Source organism: Rhamphochromis sp. 'chilingali', assembly GCF_963969265.1.
Source record: "Rhamphochromis sp. 'chilingali' genome assembly, chromosome: 6".
In the NCBI taxonomy this organism is placed as follows: domain Eukaryota; kingdom Metazoa; phylum Chordata; class Actinopteri; order Cichliformes; family Cichlidae; genus Rhamphochromis; species Rhamphochromis sp. 'chilingali'.
Genome location: NC_137933.1, coordinates 14,857,925 through 14,883,079, shown reverse-complemented (window position 1 = coordinate 14,883,079; position 25,155 = coordinate 14,857,925). Strand labels below are relative to the sequence as shown.

Sequence of the window (25,155 nt, the reverse complement as noted above, 5' to 3'; positions counted from 1 at the left end):
GACATTAGGTGAGGCTGCACTTTTTGCAGCGATCTCATATAGAAAACTATTCCGCGCGTATATAAAATAGGTCCGCAGCTCCAAACCGTAGTAAAGGGACCTCTGGCTAACACGTCGGTTTCCCTGTCGGGCTCGTAGCCGAAAACTAGCTTTACTTTGTTGTCTTGGTCAACTTTGCTGGCGAGAGACAGAGAGAGGCGTTGAAAGGCTGCTCCAGCGGAACTTATTGTTTCGGAGGAAAACAGGAACACAGTGTATACTCGAGTCTTAACAGCTTACTTACACCTGGGCTCGTCAGACACTCTTTTTTGGCTGCAGTGGTTATTATTATATTTACATGCTTCCAGCTCCCGTTTCTGCTCAGTGACAAGTCGTACTTTTCCACTCACCTTTTTTCTCCCTCCCTCGCTCATAGATACATAACGGGTATGGCAGTCCATTCTCCCTGCAGCACGGACTACACTGCCCATGAGGCTACATTCTTTAGGGCTATGCCTGTAACACTCTGCTATTGCCTTCATATTAAATCATTTTAAAAAATATTTCTTCACGTCATTATGAGACTCGAGATTGAGACACGGGCATTTGAGCCTCTTAATGCTGTTTTGTTTGGGTTTCCACCTGTGTGGAATTACAAAAAATAGAGAGGGCATAGCCTTACATATGAAACAGGAAAAGACCGCCGCGTAATCCCTTTATTTCAACAAAGTAACTGTATTCTAAATACCACCCTTTTAAACGGTAACTAACGGAATACAGTTACTCATATTTTGTATTTTAAATACGTAACGGCGGTACATGTATTCCGTTACTCCCCAACACTGTAGGTACGTACCTTTTCCAGTCTGCAGGGTTAATTTTGAGAATGGGTCTAGTTTAACCAAAATCATAATCTTTTCATGAGCTCAACCAATCTGAGAGTGACACAGGACATGAAACATGGTCTCTGGACTGGCTGCCTTGTGATCTACGTCACTGCAACACTATCTGCCCAATCTTTAAGTAACTGTTTATTAAAACATACATTTTTAAAAACGATCCATATGGTGTTACTAGATGAATTACAGTGTTTCTTAACCTCAGTTGCGAAGAAATGTTCATGGACAGTTTATAAGCCATTTATTAACAATTTTGTAAGTATCGTTTATTACTGTTAAAATGGTTAAAGAGTTTATGTAGATATATTTACATCTGACATCTGGTCTCCAAACTGTCACATAGGTTAACGATTCTTCTAAACTAGCCAAACTGGTTATTTAAATTTGATCAAGAACAAAGAGTTTTGATTTTATGTAGGAAAACTGGTAGCATGCAATGACTAATGGCAGGAGTGGGTGTGTTACTATACACAGAAATAAGTGTTATGTGATATGGAGCATAGTACACTGTGACTATTGTGCTCCTTGTGTGCTTTTAAATTTGAGAGGCTGAGCCTGATGAAAGCGGGTTTAAGCATTATTGTGCAATGAAGCCTGATCGCTGCCTTGTGACATCAAAGTGAGAGTGCTTCTTATTTGGTCTGATTCTGCTGCTTTTATTCAAATAAGCTGAAAATAGCTGTGCAACATAAGCCCGTCACAAAGAAAACTTTGAGCTTGATAATGCAAACCAAAAAAAGCAAAACAACAGCATGAAGAGCAGAGAGGAAAAACTAACGACTAATGATGAGACTGGCTGTGACTGAAGGTTAAAAAAAAAATTGGAAAAGCAACTAAGTGTCAGTTTAAACATGTTCCCCTTGCATAGGAGGAATGTTGGAGGTAGAAAATAATGAACCAAATAAAAAATGTAATGCAGAAAGTCACTTATCTAATAACAGCTTTGCTTTTTTATTGTTTTGTTTCACTTTTTTAAAATCACTTTAATGTAAAACTCACAACTTAACAGGTGATTTATTAAATCATGGTATGAATGTGACAAAAGCAGCACTTATCCGTTCCATTTGAACCATTGTGTGTACAACAGATCAGACTGGTTTAACTGCAGACCAGTCTGGCATGGCTGTAAGCTACTGTTAATAGGGCAGTCCTAAGAAAATACAAGTACGCTCTGCTTTCAAAAAGAAAGATTCATTTTCAGTTTCAAAACTGACCATTACTACAGTACAGTACAATACATGATATACAATGTCCTTGATGTAAAAGGGAATTACATACTGTATATAGATGTGAATATATTCCTTTGTATGGGAAGCCCATCACAGTAGAAGAAAGAAAAGAAGCTGAAGGTCAGAGCCAACTTAGAAACAAGCTTTCTTTGTGTTGACTTCAACAGCTCATCATTTTCCTCTCAGCTGTCCATTTGAAGAGCAGGTAGAGTCTCTATGCAGCCTTGTGAAAACTCATTAGACCCCATGATTCAGCAGCTTGCAGAGCCCCCTTTAGCAGGAATATCTATTTTCTGTATGACTTTATTGGTCTCTCAGGAATTTTGACCCATTTTTCTTTACAGCATTGCTTCAGGTCATTTATGTTTGCGGACAAATATTTATTTTCGGGCTCTTAAAGTTCCTCCAGAGTATTTCAATCAAGTTGAGGTCTGGACTTTGACTGAGCCCCTGTAACACCAACAATTCTTCTAATCTGTGAACCAGTTTCAGCCAAGCTTGAGCTGTTTAGAAAGATTGTTAACTCATCATAATCTCATTATTAACTCCACAACACTTTGTATATGGAGTTCATGATTGATTAGTGAATGCAACATGCCCATGTCCTGTGGCTGAAAGTAAGTCCAAATAATCACCTTTCTACCGCTACACTGACAGTTGGTATGAGGTGCTTGTGGTGTTGTACATTATGGGCAAACATCTCAACTTTGTTTTTGTCTGTCCAAAGGTTTGTCCTGATGCAACTTTGTGAACCTAATCCTTACTGCTGTGTCCTTTTTTAGAGAGAAGCAGCTTTCAACATTTAACAAGCCAATGGAACCTGACATGTAGCCCTTGGTTTGTCTGTGCATTGCATGATCTGACCTTGAGTGAATTTACTGGGATGGTACTCCTCAGAATATGTCAGTGTAGCTTCTCAGTCATCCAGGTAATGGATCTTAAAAAGAAAAGAGACTGGACTTTATTAAGTCTCTTCGAGCCCTTTCGCCTTTCAACTGAGAAGCTTTTTCAGTTCTAAAACCAAATGGTGGGGAGTCCCAGGTATTTAAACCTTAGTGGGAGTTGTCCCTTAAGAGGGCTGTTGACCCACTAGTGATCACGTGCCTCATCGAACAAACCAAAGTGTGAAAAGGGGTGTGGATCATTATCAGCAGAGGTTTTGGGTGAAACCATCATGTGACTCATTGAGATTAACTGACACAAGGCTTGAGTGGGTGTTAAGGTGCCTGGGAAGGGTTCTCAAATCTGCACAGTAGGTTACATACAGTTGGTATCATTAACCACCCCCTGTAGTCAAAGATGGTGGTGCACAGTAGACATAGACGGCCTCTTTCACTCCTCTTTCAAACCATCTGTCCTGTCTGTCCAAAATGTGAACACTGGCATCCTCAAAAGAGTGAGCTGAGTCTCATCCTGCTGAGGTGGAGTAGCTGTAGTTTCTAGAATGTAGAGGTCTGAGTACTCCTGCTGCACTGCAAACAAATACTACGTGGTTTCGTTTCTGTTTGGGAGTTTTGTCATTGGGACAAACCAGTTTTTGTCTGACGGCGTGGCTGGGTCTGAAGTGCACTTTTTCACACGGCTCTATATATAAACAAAAGAACCAAAAACATATTAATCACTGGGCAGAATAAAACTGTTTTAACTATACAGAGTTATGGCAGTAGGGTAGGATAGGATTCAACTTTATTGTCATTAAACATGTATAAATACAGGGTAACAAAATATAGTTTGCATCTAATCAGAAGTGCAAGGTGCATTAAGTGCATTAAGAGCAGATTATATACAGATAAGGGTAGCATGAAAGGTGGGAATAGTTATGTACAGATTATGTACAAATAAATGAAGTATACAGATGTTTATATAACTATACAGAGAGCAAATATACAGATGTACTGCGGACAAATGTATAGATGTACTGATGTATACATATGTACAGACATACAGATGAGGTGTATAGAATACAGATATTCTATATTGCTATACAGACGGGCAGATATACAGATGTAATATGAACTAATATACAGATATGCTACATATGCACATATGTACCAATTTGTGGTAAACAGATCTACAGAGTGCTATGAATATATCTACAGCAGTTGAAGAGTAGCGCTATAAACTATAGTAGTGAACAATGTAAGTACGTGCACTTAAAAGTCACAGAGCAATACAGATAAAATACAGGAGTCATCACAAAATATGTGGTTTGGCAGCAAAGATGTGGGAAACGGGTATCAGGAAAGAAAAAAATGACTCCAGAAGGTGGCGGTAGTGTGATAGTAAGGATGCCAACGTCTAAGAATTAGCTGAAGAAGAAGAAGAGAACGGGTTGGGGAAAAAAAGGAGGAAGCGGAACAAGAAATCAGAATCAGCTGTCAAAAAGTGGCTAAAATGTAAGCAACGGATCATAAAGAGGTATTTTTTTAAAACTAAATGTATATTGTCAAACTGTCAGACAGTAATATAGACCTCAGTGATATGGGGGGTGTTATGTACTCGACTGTCTCTGTTGTAGGGAAATAGTTCTCATAAGCTAACCTTAACGCTTAACTACGTGCGCTCCAAGCGCAGCTTGCTAACTGACGTAGCTAGCAGGCTAACGAGGAAGGTAACAACGCCAGGTGCACATTTAAGGGGCTAAATAGGTTTTTTATCAGCCAAGTAGTAGGTTTAAGGTTTAAACCGAATGCTGTCAGTTTAGTTGACCTTTAGCTGCTTCGTAAAAGCATCCAGCCGAGTAGTGGTTAGCGGCTAACATTAGCGAGAAAACTATGTTGTTGTCGTCAGTGTTGACATGCCCTGGGTCTGTTGACTACAGCCAAGCGCCGTGTCATAGCCAATAAGTGATTTATCTGCGAAGTGTCATCGTTTCGGCTTAGCCTGTCCTAATTCTAGACATTTCTAAATACTACACAACCGCCGACGGCACGGGAAAACTTTTTGAGACGTTTTTGCTAACCGTGGCTTAAATGTTCTTTTGCAGATTGAACTGTTCTATGAAACTAGAACAGCTGTTCTAGTATAAACGGCGTGTGTTTGTGTTTTTCTCTTTCACAAACATTTATCTAGAGATGTTCGGAGCTTGTCTACACCACTGACCCTTTTGCCTGCCAGTGACCTCTGACTCAACACATTCGCCAAGATGCCTGCAGTTTCCACCGGGGTCAAAGAGCTGTATTTGTCCACCTCTCTGGGGGACCTCAATAAAAAAGCTGAAATTAAGCCAGACAAGACAAGCACTAGAAAGTAATGTTACTATATTTTTTTTTGGGCAGAAATTATTACCTAATAAAAAGACATTTGTCACTGATCTCAATTTTCTGGCTTCTGTGACTGAAGCACATTGCAGTCATGTGGAGATGAAAATCTTTAACTTACATATACTTTTTTCGTGTTTGTAGTTATGTCCAGAGTGCCTGCAAAATATTCAAGGCGGCAGAGGAGTGCCGTCTGGACAGAGATGAGGAGAAAGCTTATGTACTGTACATGAAGTATTTGACAGTATATGACATCATCAAGAAGAGACCAGAGTTCAAGCAGCAACCGGTATACCTAATATTTATAAGTTTGTTCATTCTTTTTGTATTGCTAACCTAATGTTTTTTTCACATGAAGGCAGATTATTTACTTGAAGTGTTCTCTGATGTGCACAGGAGTATTACGTGACTATGCTTGGGACAAACAGCTTTAAGAAAGCCATTGAAGAAGCTGAAAAGCTGTCTGAAAGTCTTAAACTCAGGTTAGAGGTTTCAGCTGTCATGATTATGCTCACTTTCTTAATTCAGACACTGTAAAATAGGATATTGATTTTGTTTCACTTAACTGATCTTTATTTCCTACCTATTTTGAACAGGTACGAAGAGGTAGAGGTGAGAAAAAAACTAGAGGAAAAGGAGAGACAAGAGGAGAAGAAGAGGAGGGAGGAAATGACAGAAAAAGATGGCGATCGGGGCTCTCCAAAAACGTCATTCACAAACAGGAAGGACAGCAAAAAGGTGAAGGTTTGAAATGAGTATACACACTGCTGCCAGTGTGTATACTCTTTGCAAAGTATATTGCTGGTTTTGGAATTATTTTTGAGGGCCCCATTTACGTAAGATATATAGGCTTTGCAATGGATTATTCTTCCATCCAGATGACATAGATGTGTCACCTTCTGGACATTCTGCACACATCACAAAAGGAATACTCAGATAATAGAGTTTGTCAAACTGGTCTGCCTGCATTCAAGACCTGTCCCCCATTGAAAACACTTGGACAACAAAACAGGCCAAAGAAGACTCTGAACTGTATGAAGCTGAACTCAGATAGTGACTGGAAAGCACTTTCCCACAGTAGCTGATCTCCTCAGTTCTTATTAGTTTTTTAAACATGAAATGTGATGCAAGAAAGTGGTGAATCTGCCACTATCCCAACTTTTTTTAGAAATATGTTGCAAATCAAAAAGAGTATTTTACTGTCTTATATGTAACTTTCCGATAGTTTACCAAATTTACGCTTACATAAAAACTGCATCGATCAATAACCCTCCCAAAAGGATCTAAACTAAAGCACAGTATAAGAGTTGAATTTTGCAGGTGGTTACAGGTATTGAGATATTTACTGCACACAGCATTTCTGTGCCTTTGAAAAATAAAGTGAGATATAAAGACTTCGAATGTTTTCTTTGCCCTACTGGGCATTACAGTGGATTTTAATAATAATAATAATAATGCAAACACCCGTAGCTTAATTAATATTTGAATGCCTGTATTGAAATCGTAATGATTCTTTTTTGTACCTTTAGTATAAGGGGAAAAATCCAGTTTATGTCAACATGCTAATGAGATGAGTCTTTGTGGATGTGTGTCGCAGGTGAAAGCTGAACAGAATGAACTGAAGAATGCAACCTCAAAAGGTAAAGTGGAAAACCTCAAAGCAGTCACTTTGTTTTTATCTTTGAATTTAGTTGATTTATTAGTGCTGAGTTATGAATTTTGTCTGACAGCTGCGCTGCCTGCTGGTGGGATCACGGCTGAGAAACTTTTCAACATGATGAAGGACCAGACTATCGCAATAATTGTTATGGATGCACGCAGCCATCGAGATTTTGAGGAGTCTCACATTCAGGTCCCGGCTCAAACCTGCATCAGCGTGCCTGAGGAGGCCATTAGCCCAGGGTGAGAAGCGAAGCTTCAAACTTGATTGAAGTTTGTTCTAACACACCATGTGTGATTCATTATCAAATAATAATATGAATGGACTGATCTTTCTACCTTCAGTTTGTTTTTGTGTCTGTGTTTTTTTTTTGGGGGGGGGGGGGTTTGGTCAACCTGTGGATAATGAAATGTTTTGACTTTTCAGAATCACTGTGAATCAGATTGAGGCAAAGCTGCCAGAAGAGTCCAAAGAGCACTGGAAACGGCGGGGATTTGTAGATTATGTCATCCTCTTGGATTGGTTCAGTTCTGTCACTGACCTTAAACTGGGGACCACCTTGCAGAGCCTCAAAGATGCTCTTTTTAAGGTAACTGTGTCTGGCCGGTGGTTGACTTTATGCAGTAGCTTGTAAATATCAATACCTGTGTTTTCATGTAAAATTACAATGTTGTGTTTGATAACTGCACAGTGGGACAGCATCACCATCCTGCGTAGTGAGCCGCTGGTGCTGGAGGGTGGCTATGAGAACTGGCTGTTGTTTTACCCCATGTATACGACCAATGCTAAAATTAGACCACCTCGACAGACCATTACCAACACCCTTCCTCAGTGTGAGTATGAGTAGTACAGTTTATTTAAAAAATGGCCCTTTAATGCTATGTTTTCTCATTTTATGAGATAGAAAATAAAAACCACAATATACTTTATATAATTTTGTATTACTCACTTACTTCCTAATTGTGACTGGACTCTTGTCTTACATGTAGACATTTTCTTTGATGTTTTCAACAGTGAACTTTAGCTACCCATCCCTTGAGGAACCAAAACCTCCAACCCCACCTCCACCCGAGCCTGAAGTTTCACTTGAGCCTCAGGAACCATCAGCTCCTGTGCTGGTGAATGGGATCACACCAGCAGAACCTCCAACATCTAAAACTTCCATAGTCGCTGATAGGTTGCCCGACAGTGTTGATTTCTCTGTCACCGGCTCCACAAATTCAGGTCAGGACTTGGGTAAGAAGGCCCCTGCTGCAAGCACATCCAGCCAGTCACCTGCAACACCCAAAGCATTCCCTCAGGTATTGTTTGCCCTGATAACTGTTAAACCTTTAGAGAATGCAAAGCATTAAAGGACTCCAAATGTGTCTAAACATGACTCTTCTCCTGTCCCAGTTTGACCGTACCAAGAAACCTGAACCTAAGCCCAGCCAAAACGGGTCAGCAAAGGATTCTACCCAGAATGGCCCAGTTGTCCCAGACCGTTCAGTTAAACCACCCTTTGCTCCTAATGCTTCTCTTTCTAAAGAAGAACAAAGTCAGATACACTCCGAAGCAGTGGCATTGATGGAGAAAGCAAAGCAGGAGCAGGAGAAACGCATGCAGCAGCGTCGTTTAGAGGAGGAGAAACAGGAGTCGAAAGAAAGGCTAGAAAAGGAAGAAAGTGAGAAGAGAAAGAAGGAAGAGGAGGAGAGAAGACATCAGGAGAAGAAGAAACTGGAAAGGCAAAAAGCAGAAGATGAGGAAAATAAAATAAACAAAGCATGGGATGAAAAAGACAGGAGAGGAAAAGAGCAGAACTCTGACACACCCTCTAAGAGTATGTCTCTGGATTCCCCGGCTCCCAACCATATTGTTAGTGAGATTAAGGTGAGTCCTCTTCTCTGTCAGAGATAATTACTGTCACAAACAAATGAAAGTTTAAGGTCATCCCACAAGGTCCTAGTGTCTTAAATCATTGGTTAAAAGAAGATGTTAAAAATTCTTCGTCATAATTGCACATCCTAAACAATGTACTTTTTTTTTTTTTAAACACACAATCCACTAAACTGTTTTAATGAGTTAAAGGATTAGAACCTAGTTTGGCTCCTAGAGCTAAAGTATAACAATTAGAGCCCAAATAACAATTATTTGTAAAGATAAAACTTCAAATAGTGTAATGCTCCTCATATAAAGGTGGCATGTGTAGGTTGAAACTTTAGATTCTAACCCCCCCATTTTTACTAACTAGTCCTGTTTAGGCTGATCGCTTCCTTCAGTTTAACCTGTCACTGTCAAAATGGAGGAACAGTTTGATAGAGAAGTGAAGCCACTGCTAAACAATTGTAGTTTGTCCTTTATTAAATTTGAAGTCCTGGACACTTGGGGTTAGTGTTGTCTGTCAAACTTAATGCGTTTGTTAGATTTCCGCAGGGCTGTGAGAGACTGTGACTCTCACAGCCCTGCTGTGACTGTGAAAGCCTTTACAATAATTTTTTTGTATGATCTTATTAAATAAAGTGTGTTTGTGTGTGTGTGTCTTCACAGAGGGAGCCTCTGACCCGAGCAAGGAGTGAAGAGATGGGTAGGAGTGTACCGGGTCTTCCTGATGGTTGGATGAAGGTACCAGATAACCAAACCTGAAATAAGTGATTCATTTGAAATAACTGAGGGTGAAAGTTCAAAGGAAAAAAAGTTTAAAGGTTTATGGTTAAATTTTACCAAATGCTTTTCTTTTCTTGCGCTTAATTTTCTTGGCTAGTTCCTTGACACAGTGACGGGGACCTACCGATACTACCATTCGCCAACCAATCGTGTCCACCTGTACCCTCCTGAAGTCACTGTTCCCCAGACCCCACCATCGACACCACCAACAGTCAAACAGAAAACACCACGACCAGCTGAGCCAGACACAAACCGTGAACAAGAGCAGGAGCAGTCTAAACTGAAACGCTCCTACTCTTCCCCTGACATCAGTCAGGACCTGAGAGAGGAGGCACAGAAAAAGGCCACTGCCCCGACCGCTACTGCTGTCATACCCACAATCAACAGAGAAACCAAGTAAGACACGCTGTGCACCTATAAATATGTTTTAAGTGAACAGATAATAGCTGCATATTATAAAGGACAATAGAAGCCTGCAAAATACTTCTTCTGGTATGAAGATGATGTGTTGGAGTGTCATAAAGGTGATTCAGATTGTGTTTGTGTGGATAGAAGAGTAGCTTTTGATAGTATTTCCTCAGGCTGTTTAGTTAAATGAGCAGAAAATGTGTGATAAGGTAGTAATTTCAGTGACTGTTCATGTTTAGTTTGAACCTGTTTTACAATTAAATATTATGCTTTTTGTGCTGTTAAAGCAACAATGGTATGTATGACCTGTATTCTTTGTATATATTACACTGTGGTACTTCCTTTGATGATTCATCTGTAGTAACTAGTCTGGCTCTCTTATTTTACTCTTTTCTCTTTCAGACCTGCACCTGCCAAAGTCTATTCTAAAGTGGAGATTGCGCGTCCTTCAGCAGCCAAAATTCGCAACCTCAATCCCACATTTGGGGGTTTGGGCGCATCACTGACTGGCCTTCGTAACCTGGGCAACACATGTTATATGAACTCAATCTTACAGTCTCTTTGCAACACTCCTGCCTTGGCTGAATACTTCAACAACAATTGCTACCTAGAGGATATAAACAGGTTAGATCCGAGATAAGTGGAATTGCTGGTCATAATGAGGTCTGTATGCGGGGGAATGTATAACACCGGAGCCTCTGTTCTCTTTCAGGCACAATATTCTTGGCCACAAAGGGGAGGTGGCCGAGGAGTTTGGTGTAATCATGAAGGCCTTGTGGGCTGGTCTGTACAAGTGCATCAGTCCACGTGACTTCAAGATCACCATAGGCAAGATCAATGAGCAGTTTGCTGGTTATGACCAGCAAGACTCCCAGGAGCTGCTGCTGTTCCTCATGGATGGGCTTCATGAGGACCTCAACAAGGTAGTGTGAAAACTTAATAAGGGGTATTCCACAGCCACCAGTGAGGCATAAACAAAGTCTTACAATGGTTACATGAAAAGAGAACCATTAACATCTAAATATTCTCACTCTTATTTAAATATTGACTAAATTAACAGTGCATCCTTTATTCTGTTGAACCACAGCTTTCTCAGGTTTCCTTTTAGTATCCCTGTATGTTGTTGCACACTTGCCTGTTAACAATGAAGTCCTAGTCTTTTTTATCATTTTCCTTCTTTCTGTTTTTTTCACTGGGTTTCATTTTGATGGCAAATTAGAGAGTAAGTAAATAGCTGTGTGTCTTTGGTCCTCCTGCAGCAGTGTGCGTGTGACGTGTCTGCATCTGTCTGGTCTGATGCTCTGTCAGAACCTCTGTGCATGTTGACCCAAGACATGCTCATTGCCTGTATCAACAGATGTCTTTCCTTTCGTTTATTTTGTTTTTACTGGCTTCATGTGCATTTAGATCGGGGGGGGGGGGATGACGACAAAGCAATTGTGTGATTGTATGTTTTTTTTACAACTCAGCTGTAAGAGGCTGATATTGTGGTCACCTACATTTGTGAAGCAATAGATCGAGAACGAGGTGATGTAAGACCTTAAAAATGATGCTGTATGTGTATGTACTAATAATCTTGGATACATTTGAATCTCAATGACCTTGACCTCAAGGTTAGAGTACTTCTGATAACTGTATTTCTGAAAATCTTGTGACTGCAATGACTTTTTGAAATTGATACCCTAGGTGTGTCTACTAGGAGGCTGAGGAGTCACCAGTATTTTATATTTTTAAACTTACTATAACCACAAAGGTAGTAGGGTTTTTTTTTTCTGAGTTATTTTTCCTATTGAAGGTCTTTTATTTATACTGTTAGAGTATCAGCTGAGTGATACAGTGACAATTGTCTCCACCTGGGGTTAAGTTGCAGAAGTACATCAACCCATTTTCTTTTTGAGCATAGGATGCCGATTCGATTGTAGCAGCTGGTGATGTGCATTTGTCATCACGCACGCCATCTCATCATGTCCCTTTTGTGTGATCTTCTGACCTGTGTGCCATCATGCTGGCCCAGTCCCAGTCCACTCTGTCTCTCTGGGATAATTGATTTTTTTTTTTTTTTTTTTGTAAATCATACTAATTAATAAGGTATTAATTAGCAAGTGTTAACCTGCCATATCTTCCTGCCTGTCATACTGAGAGTGAACTGGCTGAACTGCATGCTAATAAGCTGAACAATACTCGAGAGATGAATACAGAGATTATGGCTTGAAAATTCTTCATGTAGTTTTTAGTGAGTTTTCACTTCTCCCTGCAACGTGATATCGATAGGTGGTATAGTGAACATCTGCCATTATTCATTGATTTTTAATTGAATCACAAAGGCAGGTGTCTCTAGCCGTTAATTTGGGCTTGTGTCATTTTAAATTATTTTCTTTCACTTCTGGTCAGGCGGACAACAGGAAGCGGTACAAGGAAGAAGAAAATGACCATCTGGATGATCAAACGGGTGCTGACCTGGCCTGGGGCAAACACAAGCTTCTGAACGAGTCCATCATCGTAGCACTGTTCCAGGGGCAGTTCAAGTCCACTGTGCAATGTCTGACTTGCCATCGCAAGTCACGGACATTTGAGACCTTCATGTACCTGTCGCTGCCTCTGGCCTCCACCAGCAAGTGCTCCCTACAGGTCAGGGCATATCAAAGCATGTTTTTGCTCTCGTGTCAAGCACACATATTGTTATCTAACATATTCACATCGTGACAGCATTTGTTTCTCTGAATTCATTCGGACAAACTAGCCAATTAAATGTATTGTGGTTGTGTAGATCATATTACTCTTGATTAAATGCATAACTATGGTTAATAATTAGTGATTTTTCTACTTCCGGGTAGGACTGTCTGAGGCTATTCTCCAAGGAAGAGAAGCTGACTGACAACAACAAGGTGTTCTGCAGACACTGCAAAGCCCACAGAGACTCCACCAAGAAACTGGAGATCTGGAAGGTCCCACCCATCCTCCTGGTGCACTTGAAACGGTCTGTAATCAAAGCAGTAAAACAGTTTTTATCTGTCTATTTTCACTCCTCACTTTATAAGCTTTACAGGAGTGCTATTTTTGACATTAACATTATTTCCTGTTGTGGGGGTTCTTCCTGCAGGTTCTCCTATGAGGGTAGATGGAAGCAGAAACTGCAGACATCTGTAGACTTCCCTTTAGATAGTCTGGACCTGGCCCAGTACGTCATTGGACCCAAACAGAGCCTGAAGAGATACAACCTTTACGGAGTGTCTGTAAGTGAAACTGAAATGACTGCTGCTGTTTTTACTGCTCTGGTGTAAAAGATTGATGAAGTATTGTTGTCACCCCGCCAGGCAGGCGGGCTTCATGGACACCTAAATTTGTGAATGCAATAACTCGAGAATGTAGCTGTGAGTAGTGAGCAGTAGCTTCAAATTGATAACATGGGAACATGTACAAAAAAATCTCTTCTAATCTCAGTGACCTCAAACTAAATGTCAGAGGTCACATATTCTGAACATCTTTGCACCTGCAATAACTTGAGAAGTAAGTCACCTAGGGTTTTCAAACTGATACCATTGTGGTGTCTACTAAAAATCTTTGATCACTTTCAATCTCAGTAACCTTGACCTCAAGGTCAAATCACTGGCCTTTGCCAATATTTTTAAATTTATGCACTAAACAAAATTTTAACATAAACATTTTATTCTGAAATAACAGTCTGCTCAGGAACCCTCTGAGCCGATCTATATAAATATGATTTCCTGAACTGTATTAAGTTGAGGCATAATGCCAACGGGTCCTGTGACCTGGGCAGTAAATTCAGCAGGTACCACCATGATACCATTTCTCTATTTTGGTGAGAAAGAAGTGTTTGTATGTAGTTTGGTCTCGGTATAGCTGCTTCTACTGACAGACACAGGATTCGTTAAAGGTCTGGCTGAATGACCAAATTATTTATATATACCAATTCTGATATCTTCATAGTCAAAATCTCAAGTTGTATATGGTATCATCTGTGGTAAGATCAGCAGATGAGCAATGATTACAAACTGCTACATGCAAAGTTTAAGGTCTGCTTACTGAACAAAACTGGTGAATTTTTACAATTATTTTGACATGGTGCAATATCTTTGGTCCCACTCAGGCTTCAGTAAACGTTAAATCGATAGATCTAGCATGGGCCATTTAGTTTTGTATGATCAATCTGTGAAAACCTGGGCTTTCTAAGAACACTTTTTTTTTTTTTTTTTTTTTTTTTTTTAAATGAGTTGTTTGGTTTCCCAAATATAACAAATGTAGGGAGCAAGGTGGATGTCAAATCAAATCAAATCACTTTTTATTGTCACATCACATGTGCAGGCACACTGGCACAGCACATGCGAGTGAAATTCTTGTGTGCGAGCCCCACAAGCAACAGAGATGTGCAAACACAACAACACAAACGAGCAAAATACAAGAATGGCCAACCTGAAACTAATAAATATATGTACAATATATAATAGTGTATGCATTTCTGGATGTGTATACTAAATATTTTCCTACGTGTGTGTGTGTGTGTGTGTATACACATTTTTACAAATTAAATAGTAAAAAAATAAAATAAAATAATAATAATAATAAAATATATAAAATATACAGAGTTGAATATGTGCAAAACAAGTGGCATTTATATACAGTGTGGAGTGCATAATGTTGAATGTACAGTTTATCAAAGTAACATCAACAATTGTCTAAATGATAAAACAATGAGTTGGATCTGCTTGGGGACTACAGCCAGTCTTTTGGCAAATAGGCAACACAAGAGCTGTACTGGCTCAGTAGCTTTGGTACATAAATGTGTTTGGTCCCTAAACAGCAAGACAGGATAGTAAAATATTTATACAGGCAAGATTGGAAAGAAAAAACCTGGTTTAAAACATTGAAAACAGCAGCCTGTAATGCTTAAGTAACAGTTGATTGTCGTCTGCTTTTCCACTACCAGAACCACTATGGGGGTTTAGATGGTGGCCATTACACAGCCTACTGTAAGAATGCCGCCAAACAGCGCTGGTACAAGTTCGACGACCATGAGGTGTCTGACATTTCCACCTCCTCCGTCAAGTCCTCTGCAGCCTATATCCTGTTTTACTCCACCCTGTGATGGTGCTGTGGGACATAAAGGAGGCACACTAATACACCAGAGCAGCAATGCTTTTTTCTTTTTAGAATCACAGCTCTGAGGACCTGGTGCACAAAGCTGCAGTTAACTTGTCGGGGAGTTACTCGAGCGAGTGGCCATGAGATCTCGTCTGTCCCAGAAAGGAGAACGGTGCAGGCACACTGTGCAACGCTTCAGCTACTAGAGGAGCCATAGCTGTTTAAAATATGCCATCTGTTCACGTTACTGATCATCTAGAGACTAAATGGATCCTCCTTTAAATCTGACTTCTCTACCATAGTTGTGCTGTAGGGCTGACCGCTGGTCCAGACGCTCTTCACTCGCATTTCTTTCACACTCGGTGTGGACAGCGCTATCGCAGAACTGATTTTCAGCTTTCTTGTACTGTGCATACACAGGATTAACAGTTAGGTACCTACCTACGCTGATGTTGCACATTACAAATGTAAATACTTTAGGGCAAAATATTTATCTGTTAAGTGACCAAATTATTATTATTTTTTTCGTGAAAGTAGCAGCCATTATATTATCTCCATATTCATAAAGGCAAACCATATGTTTTAGGGGTTTACCTGTAGAGCCTTCTCTTGTTTATTAACGAGGGGTGTTGAAGAGACTGTGACTGATTTTTAGCATTCTTCCTGAGGTAAAGGACGGAGTTTTGCTTGTTCATATTAGCCACATTCTTGCACTTATCCACTTATGCAATCACATTAAGTTGTTTATGTAGAACATGTTTAACAGCCGATTTCAGCGCTCTACTCAGAATGCTTTAAACTGATGCTGATATCTTCTCTGTCTTGCTCGGTTCAGCTAATGAAAGGAAACCCTACAGTCTTCTGTAAAGGTTATTGTCAGTTAAACATACTTACTCTTTACATGATTATACTCAAACACTATTTAGAGGCAAATGTATCAGGATAGATTGACATCCTGTTTGGTTCATACTAGTGATTTTTGGTCTTTATTTGTTTGAGGCTTGGTTAGATTTCTTTTTTTTTTTTTCAGGAATTACTTTAATGTTTAGTATTGAGCTGGAGAATGTGAAGACGTGAGAAATTGACCTTAGCCACTTACACGAGTGTGATAGGGTCAACGCACTCTGCCTGACTGACCAGCCGACTGACAAGGGCAAGCACAAAGTAAGCTGATTATTTTTTTAGAATGGACCAGAGCTCTTAAGGGGTAGGATTAGACTCTGAACTTCCTGACTGTTTTTATTGCCTCGCATGAGATCATGTGCTATTTTCTTTTCACTTGTACTCCCCCCCCCCCTCAATGTTCTGAAAGTGTTTCAGATATAACGATTATATTAATCTCAAACAACTCATATGTCTATTTATTAAAACTGCTTCAAATTAGTTTCTGTGTGTGTTTGTGAACAAATGTTCCAAGATATCTTCAGCATGTATTAAGTACTGTCATAAAGCCCTTATCAACCTGATGTCCCTGTCTTCCTGTGGTTTGGAGATAGTGTGATAGTTAAACATTATACATTAACACTGAACTCACAATTTATTTCTAATTGTTATGGAGATGCTAACAGTACAAAGAGCAGCAGAGATGTTGAACCAAATGCAGATGATAAGAAACATTTTCAAGAGGGAAACTGATTTTGGTCTTCTATTTGCAAAGCTCACAGTCCTTGGATCTTTGGCTTCTGGAAAGGCTTGCGGCTGTAGAGCAGCATGTAGGCGTTGGGAGATTGCACCAGGGTGTCCTGTACCTCTCTGACAAGCGAGTCGTCAAACAAGTGCCAGGTCTGGGCTGAGGCGTTGTGGCACAGAGCCGTATAGTGACCCATGTTCAGATGACCTGTGTGGTTCTGTTAAAAAATATGAAATGAATACATTAAAAAAACAGATGTGGTGAAAACTCCATGGTTTTCCACACAGTTTGTCATTTCATGTAAATATTACAGTTTTAATTACATAACAGGTGCCAAGTCCTAAACATTAAACCCTTTGTGTTGCCTGGGTGATCTTAAAATGATGCAAAGCACATTGTGGCAATGCCAAAAGTTTTTCTGTAATGTTACAGATTTGTGTTTTATTATTTAAGCCCAAAAAAGTTGGGTTTGTTTCATTAACTGCAGCAGCATTTCTTTATCACGTATTAAAACTGGGACAGTTTATTGAAGCTGCACTTCATTTTCCTCATACTGAGTTATCTCACATTAAATTATTAAACTACTTTACACTGTTAGAAGGGGGATTGGTTCACTGCTCCAGCCCACATAAGATCAAATTGGCCCAGGATGAAAAATGAGTTTTGCGCCCCTGCCTAAGAAAAAGTCTGGCACCAGGGGTGTTCCTAGGAATTTTAAAATGGTCTCTTTAATATTGCAGCTGTTGATTATTTTAATTATATAATAATGTAATTTATCAGGAAATTAATAACCAAAGATTTAAAAAGCTGCAAAATAAATAGTATAAATACAGTAATTGCATCCAAAATATAGTGGAGTAACAGAAGAAAGCAACAACACGTCCAAATAAGTCTCAGTAAATCACTGGAGTAAATGTACTCCGTTACATTCCTACTGGTAGTATTCATGCTCTTATATAACAGTGTTGGGGACTGTAAGATTAACAGTACTCTAGTCCAACCTGCCAAAGATGACTGTCCTCAAGGGCCGAGGGCAGTCATCTTTCAGAAGGGGCTGTTGCCACCCCATGCCCCCCTTCTAGACATACCCCTGACTGCCAAAGTGGCGTCATGCATTTCATTTACAGCCCTGAGCCTTCGCGGTCTCGGCAGTCATGCATCCCCAAGTCTTTGAATCTACGAGTGTGGATGTTTGCAGTGCGCTCAAATATCTTTCGGCAAAACACAAACATGACCTCACAAATTCATATTACGATCTTCTTCATGTTCACTCACCACAACAGCATAAAGATGGTATGAAGAATCTGAGACATTATGCACTGAGCTCGACAGAAATGGGGTCAAGTCGAGCTTCATGGGGAACGCGACATTAGTCCTCAGTTTCACCTGCTTCTTCCCCTTACAGCCAAACCTGCGGCAGAGGAAATAAGTTTAGTTTGAAACACTGACTCTTAAAAAACAGTGGGGGTTATTGATTTATCTTAGCCTTCCTGTATCTCCGGGGTATTTGGAAGCAGAAACACTTCATAATAGAATGCATAACGAGTATTAAGTATTCATGATGCCTGCTGAATTAATGCATGCATGAATACATGTTATTTGTAGCAAAGGTCGGTTACTCAATACTGATAAATGGCGCTATTCGTGTTTTTGTACTTACAAGCAAAAAGACCATTATTGGAAATCAGTTAATTAATTTTTTGAGTCTTTATTGTCTAATAATTTAACAAACTCAGTCCTTGAATTATTCAAATGCATATTGTTGCTTCTCTGTTACTGTCATGACCTTTGTTGCTGTAATTCAAATAGACCAAAAACAGACTGAAATTGGTCACTAAAAAAATGAATGTCTCCAGAGCAGTGGCGGATCTAGAAAATTGTACATGGGGAAGAACCGATTTATTTAAGCATCTGTTTTTTCCCCCCTCAAGCCTATAAAGCCTTCTTGGTTTTGCTCAATTTTGGTCATGATGATATTAATTGTATCATGTGACGTGAATGTGAAAGTTTTGTGCACTGCCGTTTTCACGATCAACACTGAATCTAGGCAACATCGACTAAGTCCTTTAATTGCTTTCAAACAGCACCCTGCTGAAGTTCATCTCCTTCTAAAGATCAAAGATCTCAGAGCAGCTACACTCCTGAGTGGACCTTAAAGTGAGATTATGCTCTGCTAAATGTTACACATCCATTCATAAAATTTAAAGATTTTATCGACTGAACATATACTCTGTAAATAAAGTATCTTAAGAGATGACGATCCATTCCTTCTCACCGTTTTAGGTGTAACATGAGGATCTCTGGAGGTTTGTCCAAACTAGTGATGACCGCCGTTTCTCTCCTCATCCTGCACACTGAACACAGCAGCTGCTCTCCCCCAGTTAGGACAGTCTGCTCGAAGAACAGCGACAGACAGTCCTGCACAACATGAAACGAGAATAAAAGACAAGCACAGAACTGCAGGGATGAGACCGTCAGTATATCAAATGCAAACAGTCTGAATGGTGTTTAAAAAAACCTGCCTGAATGGAGCACTTAAGGATGCCGGCAGGAATCGGAAGTGACAGCACAGTAAACGTTTGTGTGCTGTACGCCTGCTGATCGCAGTGCATGCAGAGGGTTATGTAGCTCAGCTGGCCCTCAAACAGCTGTGACACAATGGTGCTTTCAGTGGTGCAGTACCTATTGTGTTCTTGCCTTTGCTGTCGTATTGAACAGTGCATCTGGTCCTTTGCAACCTTGTAAACAATCACATACGCACAAAAACACACTCAGTTATGGTTTCCGTAGGTTTATATTACAGAGAGGAACAGGCTATGTGATGGTGCAGATGCGCAGGTGTCTCTGCACCTTTTTCAGGTCGTCGTGTAGCGTGTTAAGGAGAAAGAGGAGCAGTTCCTGGGCGTCCTGCTGGGAGTAGTTGTTGAACTGGGGAAAGATGGAGCACAGCACCGACCTGGCCTCTACGGGGGCACAGCTGGAGTTCGTCCCCAGCCACATCTCCTCTAGCAGGCGGACAAACACCTCAGCGACAAGGCACTTGGACCTGCATGAAAAGAGGTTAAACTACTGGAAAAAAACATGACTGCCAACCCTCAGGTGAGTCCGAGAATAAAACGAAGATGCTCAGTCTTAGTCTGTGAAGGTTCTCAGTCATCCAGGTCATGGTAGTCAAAGGAGCTTGCAAAGAAAAGCGTCTGGACTTCTTTAAGTTGCTTGAAGACGTTTCACCTCTCATCCAAGAACTTCTTCAGTTCTAAGGTCAAATGGTGGAGAGTCCCAGATTTAAACCCAGTGGGAGTTTCCCCCCAAAGAGGGACAAAAGGACCTCCTGATGATCCTCTACCTAATCACATGAGCCAAGGTGTGAAAACGGGTGTGGGTCACAATCAGCCAGGGTTTCGGGTGAGCTCATTGTGAAATCTGGCCCCACCCTATCATGCGATTTCCTGAGGTCAGATGGCCCAGGATGTGAGTGGGCGTTAAGGCGTCTGGGAAGGGATCTCAAAACTGGATTATAGATGGCAGACAGTTGGTGTCGTAAACCACCGCCTCTGTTCAAAGACGGTCGCTCACAGTGGACATAAATGGCTTCTTTCACTCCTCAATGTTGTTGCGTCTGTCTTTCTTATCCTCCCTCGCTGGTGTCTGATCTTCTTTTCTGTGTCTCTTTGCTGACTTTATAAACACCCAAATAGGATAACCACATGTTTTGAGTGCTTCCTTTACATGTATGTCCCTTATGTAGCCGGTGTATCAGAAAAACTCAGGAGAGTTTTCTCCAAGCACGACATCCCAGTGTACTTCAGACCCAGCAACACACTCAGACAAAAACTGGTTCATCCGAAAGAAAAAACGCCAAAACACAAACTTAACAATGTGGTGTATGCTGTACAGTGCAGCGAGGAATGCCCAGACCTCTACACTGGAGAGACCAAACAGCCACTTCACAAGCGCATGGCACAACACAGAAGAGCCACCTCCACAGGACAAGACTCAGCTGTCCATCTGCATCTAAAGGACAAAGGTCACTCTTTTGAGGATGCCAATGTTCACATTTTGGACAGAGAGGACAGATGGTTTGAAAGAGGAGTGAAAGAAGCCATTTATGTCCACTGTGAGCGACCATCTTTGAACAGAGGCGGTGGTTTACGACACCGTCTGCCATCTATAATCCAGTTTTGAGTTCCCTTCCCAGACGCCTTAACGCCCACTCACATCCTGGGACATCTGACCTCAGGAAATCGCATGATAGGGTGGGGCCAGATTTCACAATGAGCTCACCCGAAACTCTGGCTGATTGTGACCCACACCCGTTTTCACACCTTGGCTCATGTGATTAGGTAGAGGATCATCAGGGGATCCTTTGTCCCTCTTTCGGGGGAAACTCCCACTGGGTTTAAATCTGAGACTCTCCACCATTTGACCTTAGAACTGAAGAAGCTTCTTGGATGAGAGGTGAAACGTCTTCAAGCAACTTAAAGAAGTCCAGACGCTTTTCTTTCCAAGATCCTTAGACATGCTCAGTCTTACTTTTCCAGTTCTCTGCGTGTTTCCTGATCCAGGAGGTGCTCTACGAGGGGCACGGTGGAGCACAGGCACTGTAACACTGCATTTAAGTAGCAAGAGTTGCCAGAATTGTCTAACCCACACACTCCTGGTCTGTTCCAGTTGTTCTGCAGCCTCACTGCAGAGCTGCACCTGTGTTTTCCTTTCACCGTCACCTGACCACAGATGTTGGTGTTTGTCCTGCAGGAAAATTTAGTCAAGCAAAAATATCAAATATATCAATGACAGGATTTATTTGTTCAAATCTTCACATTAAAAGGTCACAATATTAAAAACCCTGGTTATCACATTAGAATGTGGTGTGTCAAGTGGTGGGATAGATAACACAGGAAATTAAAAATCAGCTACAAGTAGCAGTAAGGCTCTATGGCAGGTTATGTGGGGTGATGAGCAAGGAAGGAAGACAAAGTCAGAATCGGGTTATGGGTGCTCAAGGCTCAGTGATAAGTGTGGGGATCAAAGATCTAAAACACACACTTATAAATTAAATACTAAGCTAAATATAAAGTTTTCAGAATTTCGTTTTTTTCTGTTTGGCTTATTTCATTCATCAAACATTGCAGCAGCCATAAGACGTTGCAGAAGATCTGTGACAAAAAGCGGGACTAACCTTTGCTTACAAATATTTGAGACATTTTTCTCTTGGTATGAGCTGCTGTTCAGTCGTGGCAGAACGGGCACGGCGGTGCTGCTGTTCATGGCCAGCTGAGAGGCCAGAGTCCTGGTGAACTGTGTCAGGTTGACCTTCTTTCCTGAGCTCTGGCTCTGCAGAGTGTGGAGCACAAATGTGTTGATGCAGATCACATGCAGCGTCACCCAAAGGCCTGGGAGGAATACATCCACCCCTGTTCCTTTTGGATCAGACAGGGGAACGAGGGCAGGTCCTGTCCAACCCTGCAGGTGGGCAATGAGTTCAGACATCATGGAGCCCTCAGGTGGTGAAGATGGTGGCCTCTTAACAGCGGGAACAAAATGAATGGTGAACCCTAATCTAGACAAGATGTGTGTGAGCCTTTCCTCCATCCAGGCAGAGCTATCCAGCTGAACCACACACCTGTGGTTGCAGAAAGGTCTCAGCAGGTGTCTGACCACCTGCTCGACAACAGATTTCTTACTCTGCCTCTGGAGCTGCTCTGGACAGTACAGATACATGTTACAGATGAACCCCGAGCTTGGGTCACAGAGGAGAGCGAGATAAACAGAGTAGTGCTCCTGCTGAGAGGACAGTCTGTATTTCTTTACAGCCAGGTTTGGCCCCGGCGTATGGAGGGCCTGGTAGCGCTGGGTTATGTGGCCACAGAAAGCAGAGAGGACTTCCAGCTTTTCTCCATCCTCCAGTCTGGTCAGAGACAGCAGGTCGGCCTGGATGCTGTTTCTCTTTAGCACGCCCTGCCATCCGTTTAGTTTCACATTTAGATCATGCCCAAAGTTGCAGTTCTCCCCCAAAGACAGGCCGCTCTGCAGGACCACAGAAAACCACGTCACTGCATCAGCATACCCCTCCTCAGACACATCTGTGCTCTGCTCCCTGCTCTGGCAGTGTGACTGCCGATTTGGCCCTGCCTTCACACCGGCAGCTCTCCTGATCAGCTCCCGGATCGCTTCTCTGTCCAGCACCTCCAGCAGAAGCTCCCTGGCTGTGTAGTAAACCTGGCAATTGGGGCTGGGCCGAGTCTTTGTCAGAGGCTTCACCTTTTTGGACTTTTGGAAGATATTCGGTAAGCAAAGGGTGTCCCTCTGGGTAGCTTCACGCGGTATGTCCACCAGGTGGCAGTCCTCGGACATCCAGGCGCACTCCTTCACTGACAGAGCTTTGGCCTTCATCGTTCAACCTGTGCGCGCTAAGAAAAAGCCATCTCAAAATATGTATTTGTTTGGGAGCAAAAGGAGGAGATAGCCTCAGACGGCGGTATTTTTAATATCCTGTGTGCTATCCGGAAAACTGTGTGTGCTGTTCATGTTCATCTGATCCTCAGGTGAATCCAGCGCTCAGGAGAATCCGCTTTTAGGTAAATCACCTGGGATCCGCAGTAGCCAGACAACTGTGTCCTGGCAACGTAAACACAGCGCTCGTGACGCGCTTCTGGCTTGTGGTGCGCGTGACTCCAGGATTTAACTTGTCATTTAGCAAAACACTAAGAAGAACTAACTCACGGAGAATGTGTTTACTGTGTATCTGTCGGGTATCGTTTGAGCTACATGCAGTTCTTCAGAGTCTCCACTAGATGGTGCTCTGTGGTGAACCAGTGCGGCTTATGGGAACCTACCAGGGACGTTAAACTGTGTGTTTTCAAAACAAAACAGGAACTTTTCTGTAATTGTTATTGTTTATCTATTACTTAATTACTTTGGTGTAGTTTGAATGGCAGTGATTGAGGTCATATGTGCAATACACATACACTTATTCTTCTTTTTTATACTAAGTTAATATACTGTGTTGTGTTGTTTGTTACGTTGTGATGTGTCATATCGTGTCGTGTTGTGTTATATGTAGTGCCGACGTAGGACAGTTTTTCCAATTTCATTGTACTACTGTACTATGTATGACTGTGCAATGACAATAAAGAGTTATCTTATCTTATCTTATCTTTATCAGTAGGAAATGTTGTAAAACCTTTGAAACTACAGTTCAAAGTCCAAATTCAATGCCCTCTGTTACATTTTTCAAAGCTGCCCTGTGGGCCAGATTGGGGTCTTTGATGGGCCGATTCTGGACCACGGGCATTGTGTTTGACACCCCTGCTCTAATCTGTTTTTAATAATTAATTTTTTTAAAACACCTGACCAGGTGTGGCAGTTTCTCTTCCGCTGAAGTGTCCTCACTGGTATTGCGTACTGGTGATGGCATCCAACACGTCCCTAACTCCACCCTATATCATAACCTCCTGAAACAACCCCTATACTGCCGGTAAAACGTCTATAATGGGGCAGGGGTCTGGAAGAGACCCCAGAAGGTGCAAGAAAAGAGCCGGAGTCCCTCCTTCAGGTAAAAATGTTGAGGATCTGTTTTGAACAAAGCCATGTAGCATATTAAAAGTAAAGACTGTCAACCTGTATGCACAAAGGCAAAGGGATCAGCATCTAGGATTGTACCCAGATCTCTGCAGTAAAGGTGCAGTTGAATCCATTTTAAGTATTGAGTTGGCCCATTCATTTTGTGTGCTGGTAATTGTTGCTTTGTTTTGCGGTTGGAGTTGCAAAGGTATGATCTTAGGTCTGGATTACTGTTGCAAAACAGTGAAAGGGCCAGTGATGGAAGCAGATACCGGTAAAGCTTTGTGGTTTTGATGGATCATATGGGTGGGGTGTTCAACCAAAATGCTTTTTTTTAAACCTGAGACAAACTATGAGTGTAAATATGTGTTAATTTACCTGTGATTAAAACTCAATTACTGGGCTCTTAAAAGAACAAATGGTAGCCGAGCTCTGTTTGGTTGCCTTTTTTATTAGTTATTTTGTGGCTCCAAGCAATAGGAAAAAAATACATATTTAAAGTGAATGGCTGTGAAAGCTAGTCGTATGATTTCAGTTTTTTTCTTATCCACACAGCAGCCTGGAGAAACAGACCTGAAAGCTGCAAATAGCTTGATCTGTTTCCCAACAAGCAGAACAGCTCAAGTTCATGTGCCTTGCTCAAGGGTCACAACTTGCATCAATAACAGCAGGAATTGGGAAAGTTGGGTAAAGGTGACACCACTTTGGATTAGAAGGAATTGAGAAAAAGTGTGGGGGTTAGCACTGCTGCTTCAGAGCAAGAAGGTCTTGGGTTCAAATCCAC

General features: G+C 41.4%; 2 protein-coding genes across 3 annotated transcripts; one reads left to right on the top strand and one right to left on the bottom strand.

Moving 5' to 3' along the window:
* Positions 1 to 4,418: 4,418 nt before the first annotated feature.
* Positions 4,419 to 16,479, top strand: usp8 (ubiquitin specific peptidase 8). 2 transcript variants are annotated; one of them, XM_080884630.1, is made up of 19 exons: positions 4,419 to 4,503; positions 5,180 to 5,356; positions 5,512 to 5,656; positions 5,764 to 5,849; positions 5,964 to 6,105; positions 6,965 to 7,007; positions 7,098 to 7,269; positions 7,454 to 7,616; positions 7,719 to 7,860; positions 8,042 to 8,328; positions 8,423 to 8,896; positions 9,554 to 9,628; positions 9,768 to 10,066; positions 10,481 to 10,702; positions 10,791 to 11,001; positions 12,470 to 12,706; positions 12,913 to 13,055; positions 13,179 to 13,311; positions 15,024 to 16,479. In XM_080884630.1, the coding sequence occupies exons 2-19, from the start codon at positions 5,253 to 5,255 to the stop codon at positions 15,180 to 15,182; spliced, it is 3,237 nt and encodes a 1,078-aa protein (XP_080740756.1). In that variant the 5' UTR covers positions 4,419 to 4,503; positions 5,180 to 5,252; the 3' UTR covers positions 15,183 to 16,479. The 2 variants fall into 2 exon arrangements, with proteins under 2 accessions (XP_080740756.1, XP_080740755.1); XM_080884629.1 differs by having other exon boundaries at positions 4,419 to 4,525; positions 15,024 to 16,478.
* Positions 16,189 to 23,411, bottom strand: LOC308398165 (uncharacterized protein). The gene is made up of 7 exons (XM_080884631.1): positions 21,988 to 23,411; positions 21,342 to 21,557; positions 19,659 to 19,854; positions 19,331 to 19,546; positions 19,084 to 19,226; positions 18,084 to 18,219; positions 16,189 to 17,025 (listed from the first exon to the last, which is right to left on the bottom strand). Exons 1-7 carry the CDS (start codon positions 23,199 to 23,201, stop codon positions 16,837 to 16,839), a joined length of 2,310 nt encoding a protein of 769 aa, XP_080740757.1. The 5' UTR covers positions 23,202 to 23,411; the 3' UTR covers positions 16,189 to 16,836.
* Between the last annotated feature and the right edge of the window lie 1,744 nt (positions 23,412 to 25,155).

Coding starts and splice junctions, on each gene's coding strand:
- usp8 (XM_080884630.1), top strand. CDS start 5,253: ATGCCTGCAGTTTCCACCGGGGTCAAAGAGCTGTATTTGTCCACCTCT. Junction 5,850..5,963: donor TCTGAAAGTCTTAAACTCAG/GTTAGAGGTTTC, acceptor TATTTTGAACAG/GTACGAAGAGGTAGAGGTGA. Junction 7,861..8,041: donor TACCAACACCCTTCCTCAGT/GTGAGTATGAGT, acceptor TGTTTTCAACAG/TGAACTTTAGCTACCCATCC.
- LOC308398165 (XM_080884631.1), bottom strand. CDS start 23,201: ATGAAGGCCAAAGCTCTGTCAGTGAAGGAGTGCGCCTGGATGTCCGAG. Junction 19,855..21,341: donor ACACGCAGAGAACTGGAAAA/GTAAGACTGAGC, acceptor CTTTTCATGCAG/GTCCAAGTGCCTTGTCGCTG. Junction 19,547..19,658: donor TACACGACGACCTGAAAAAG/GTGCAGAGACAC, acceptor ATTGTTTACAAG/GTTGCAAAGGACCAGATGCA.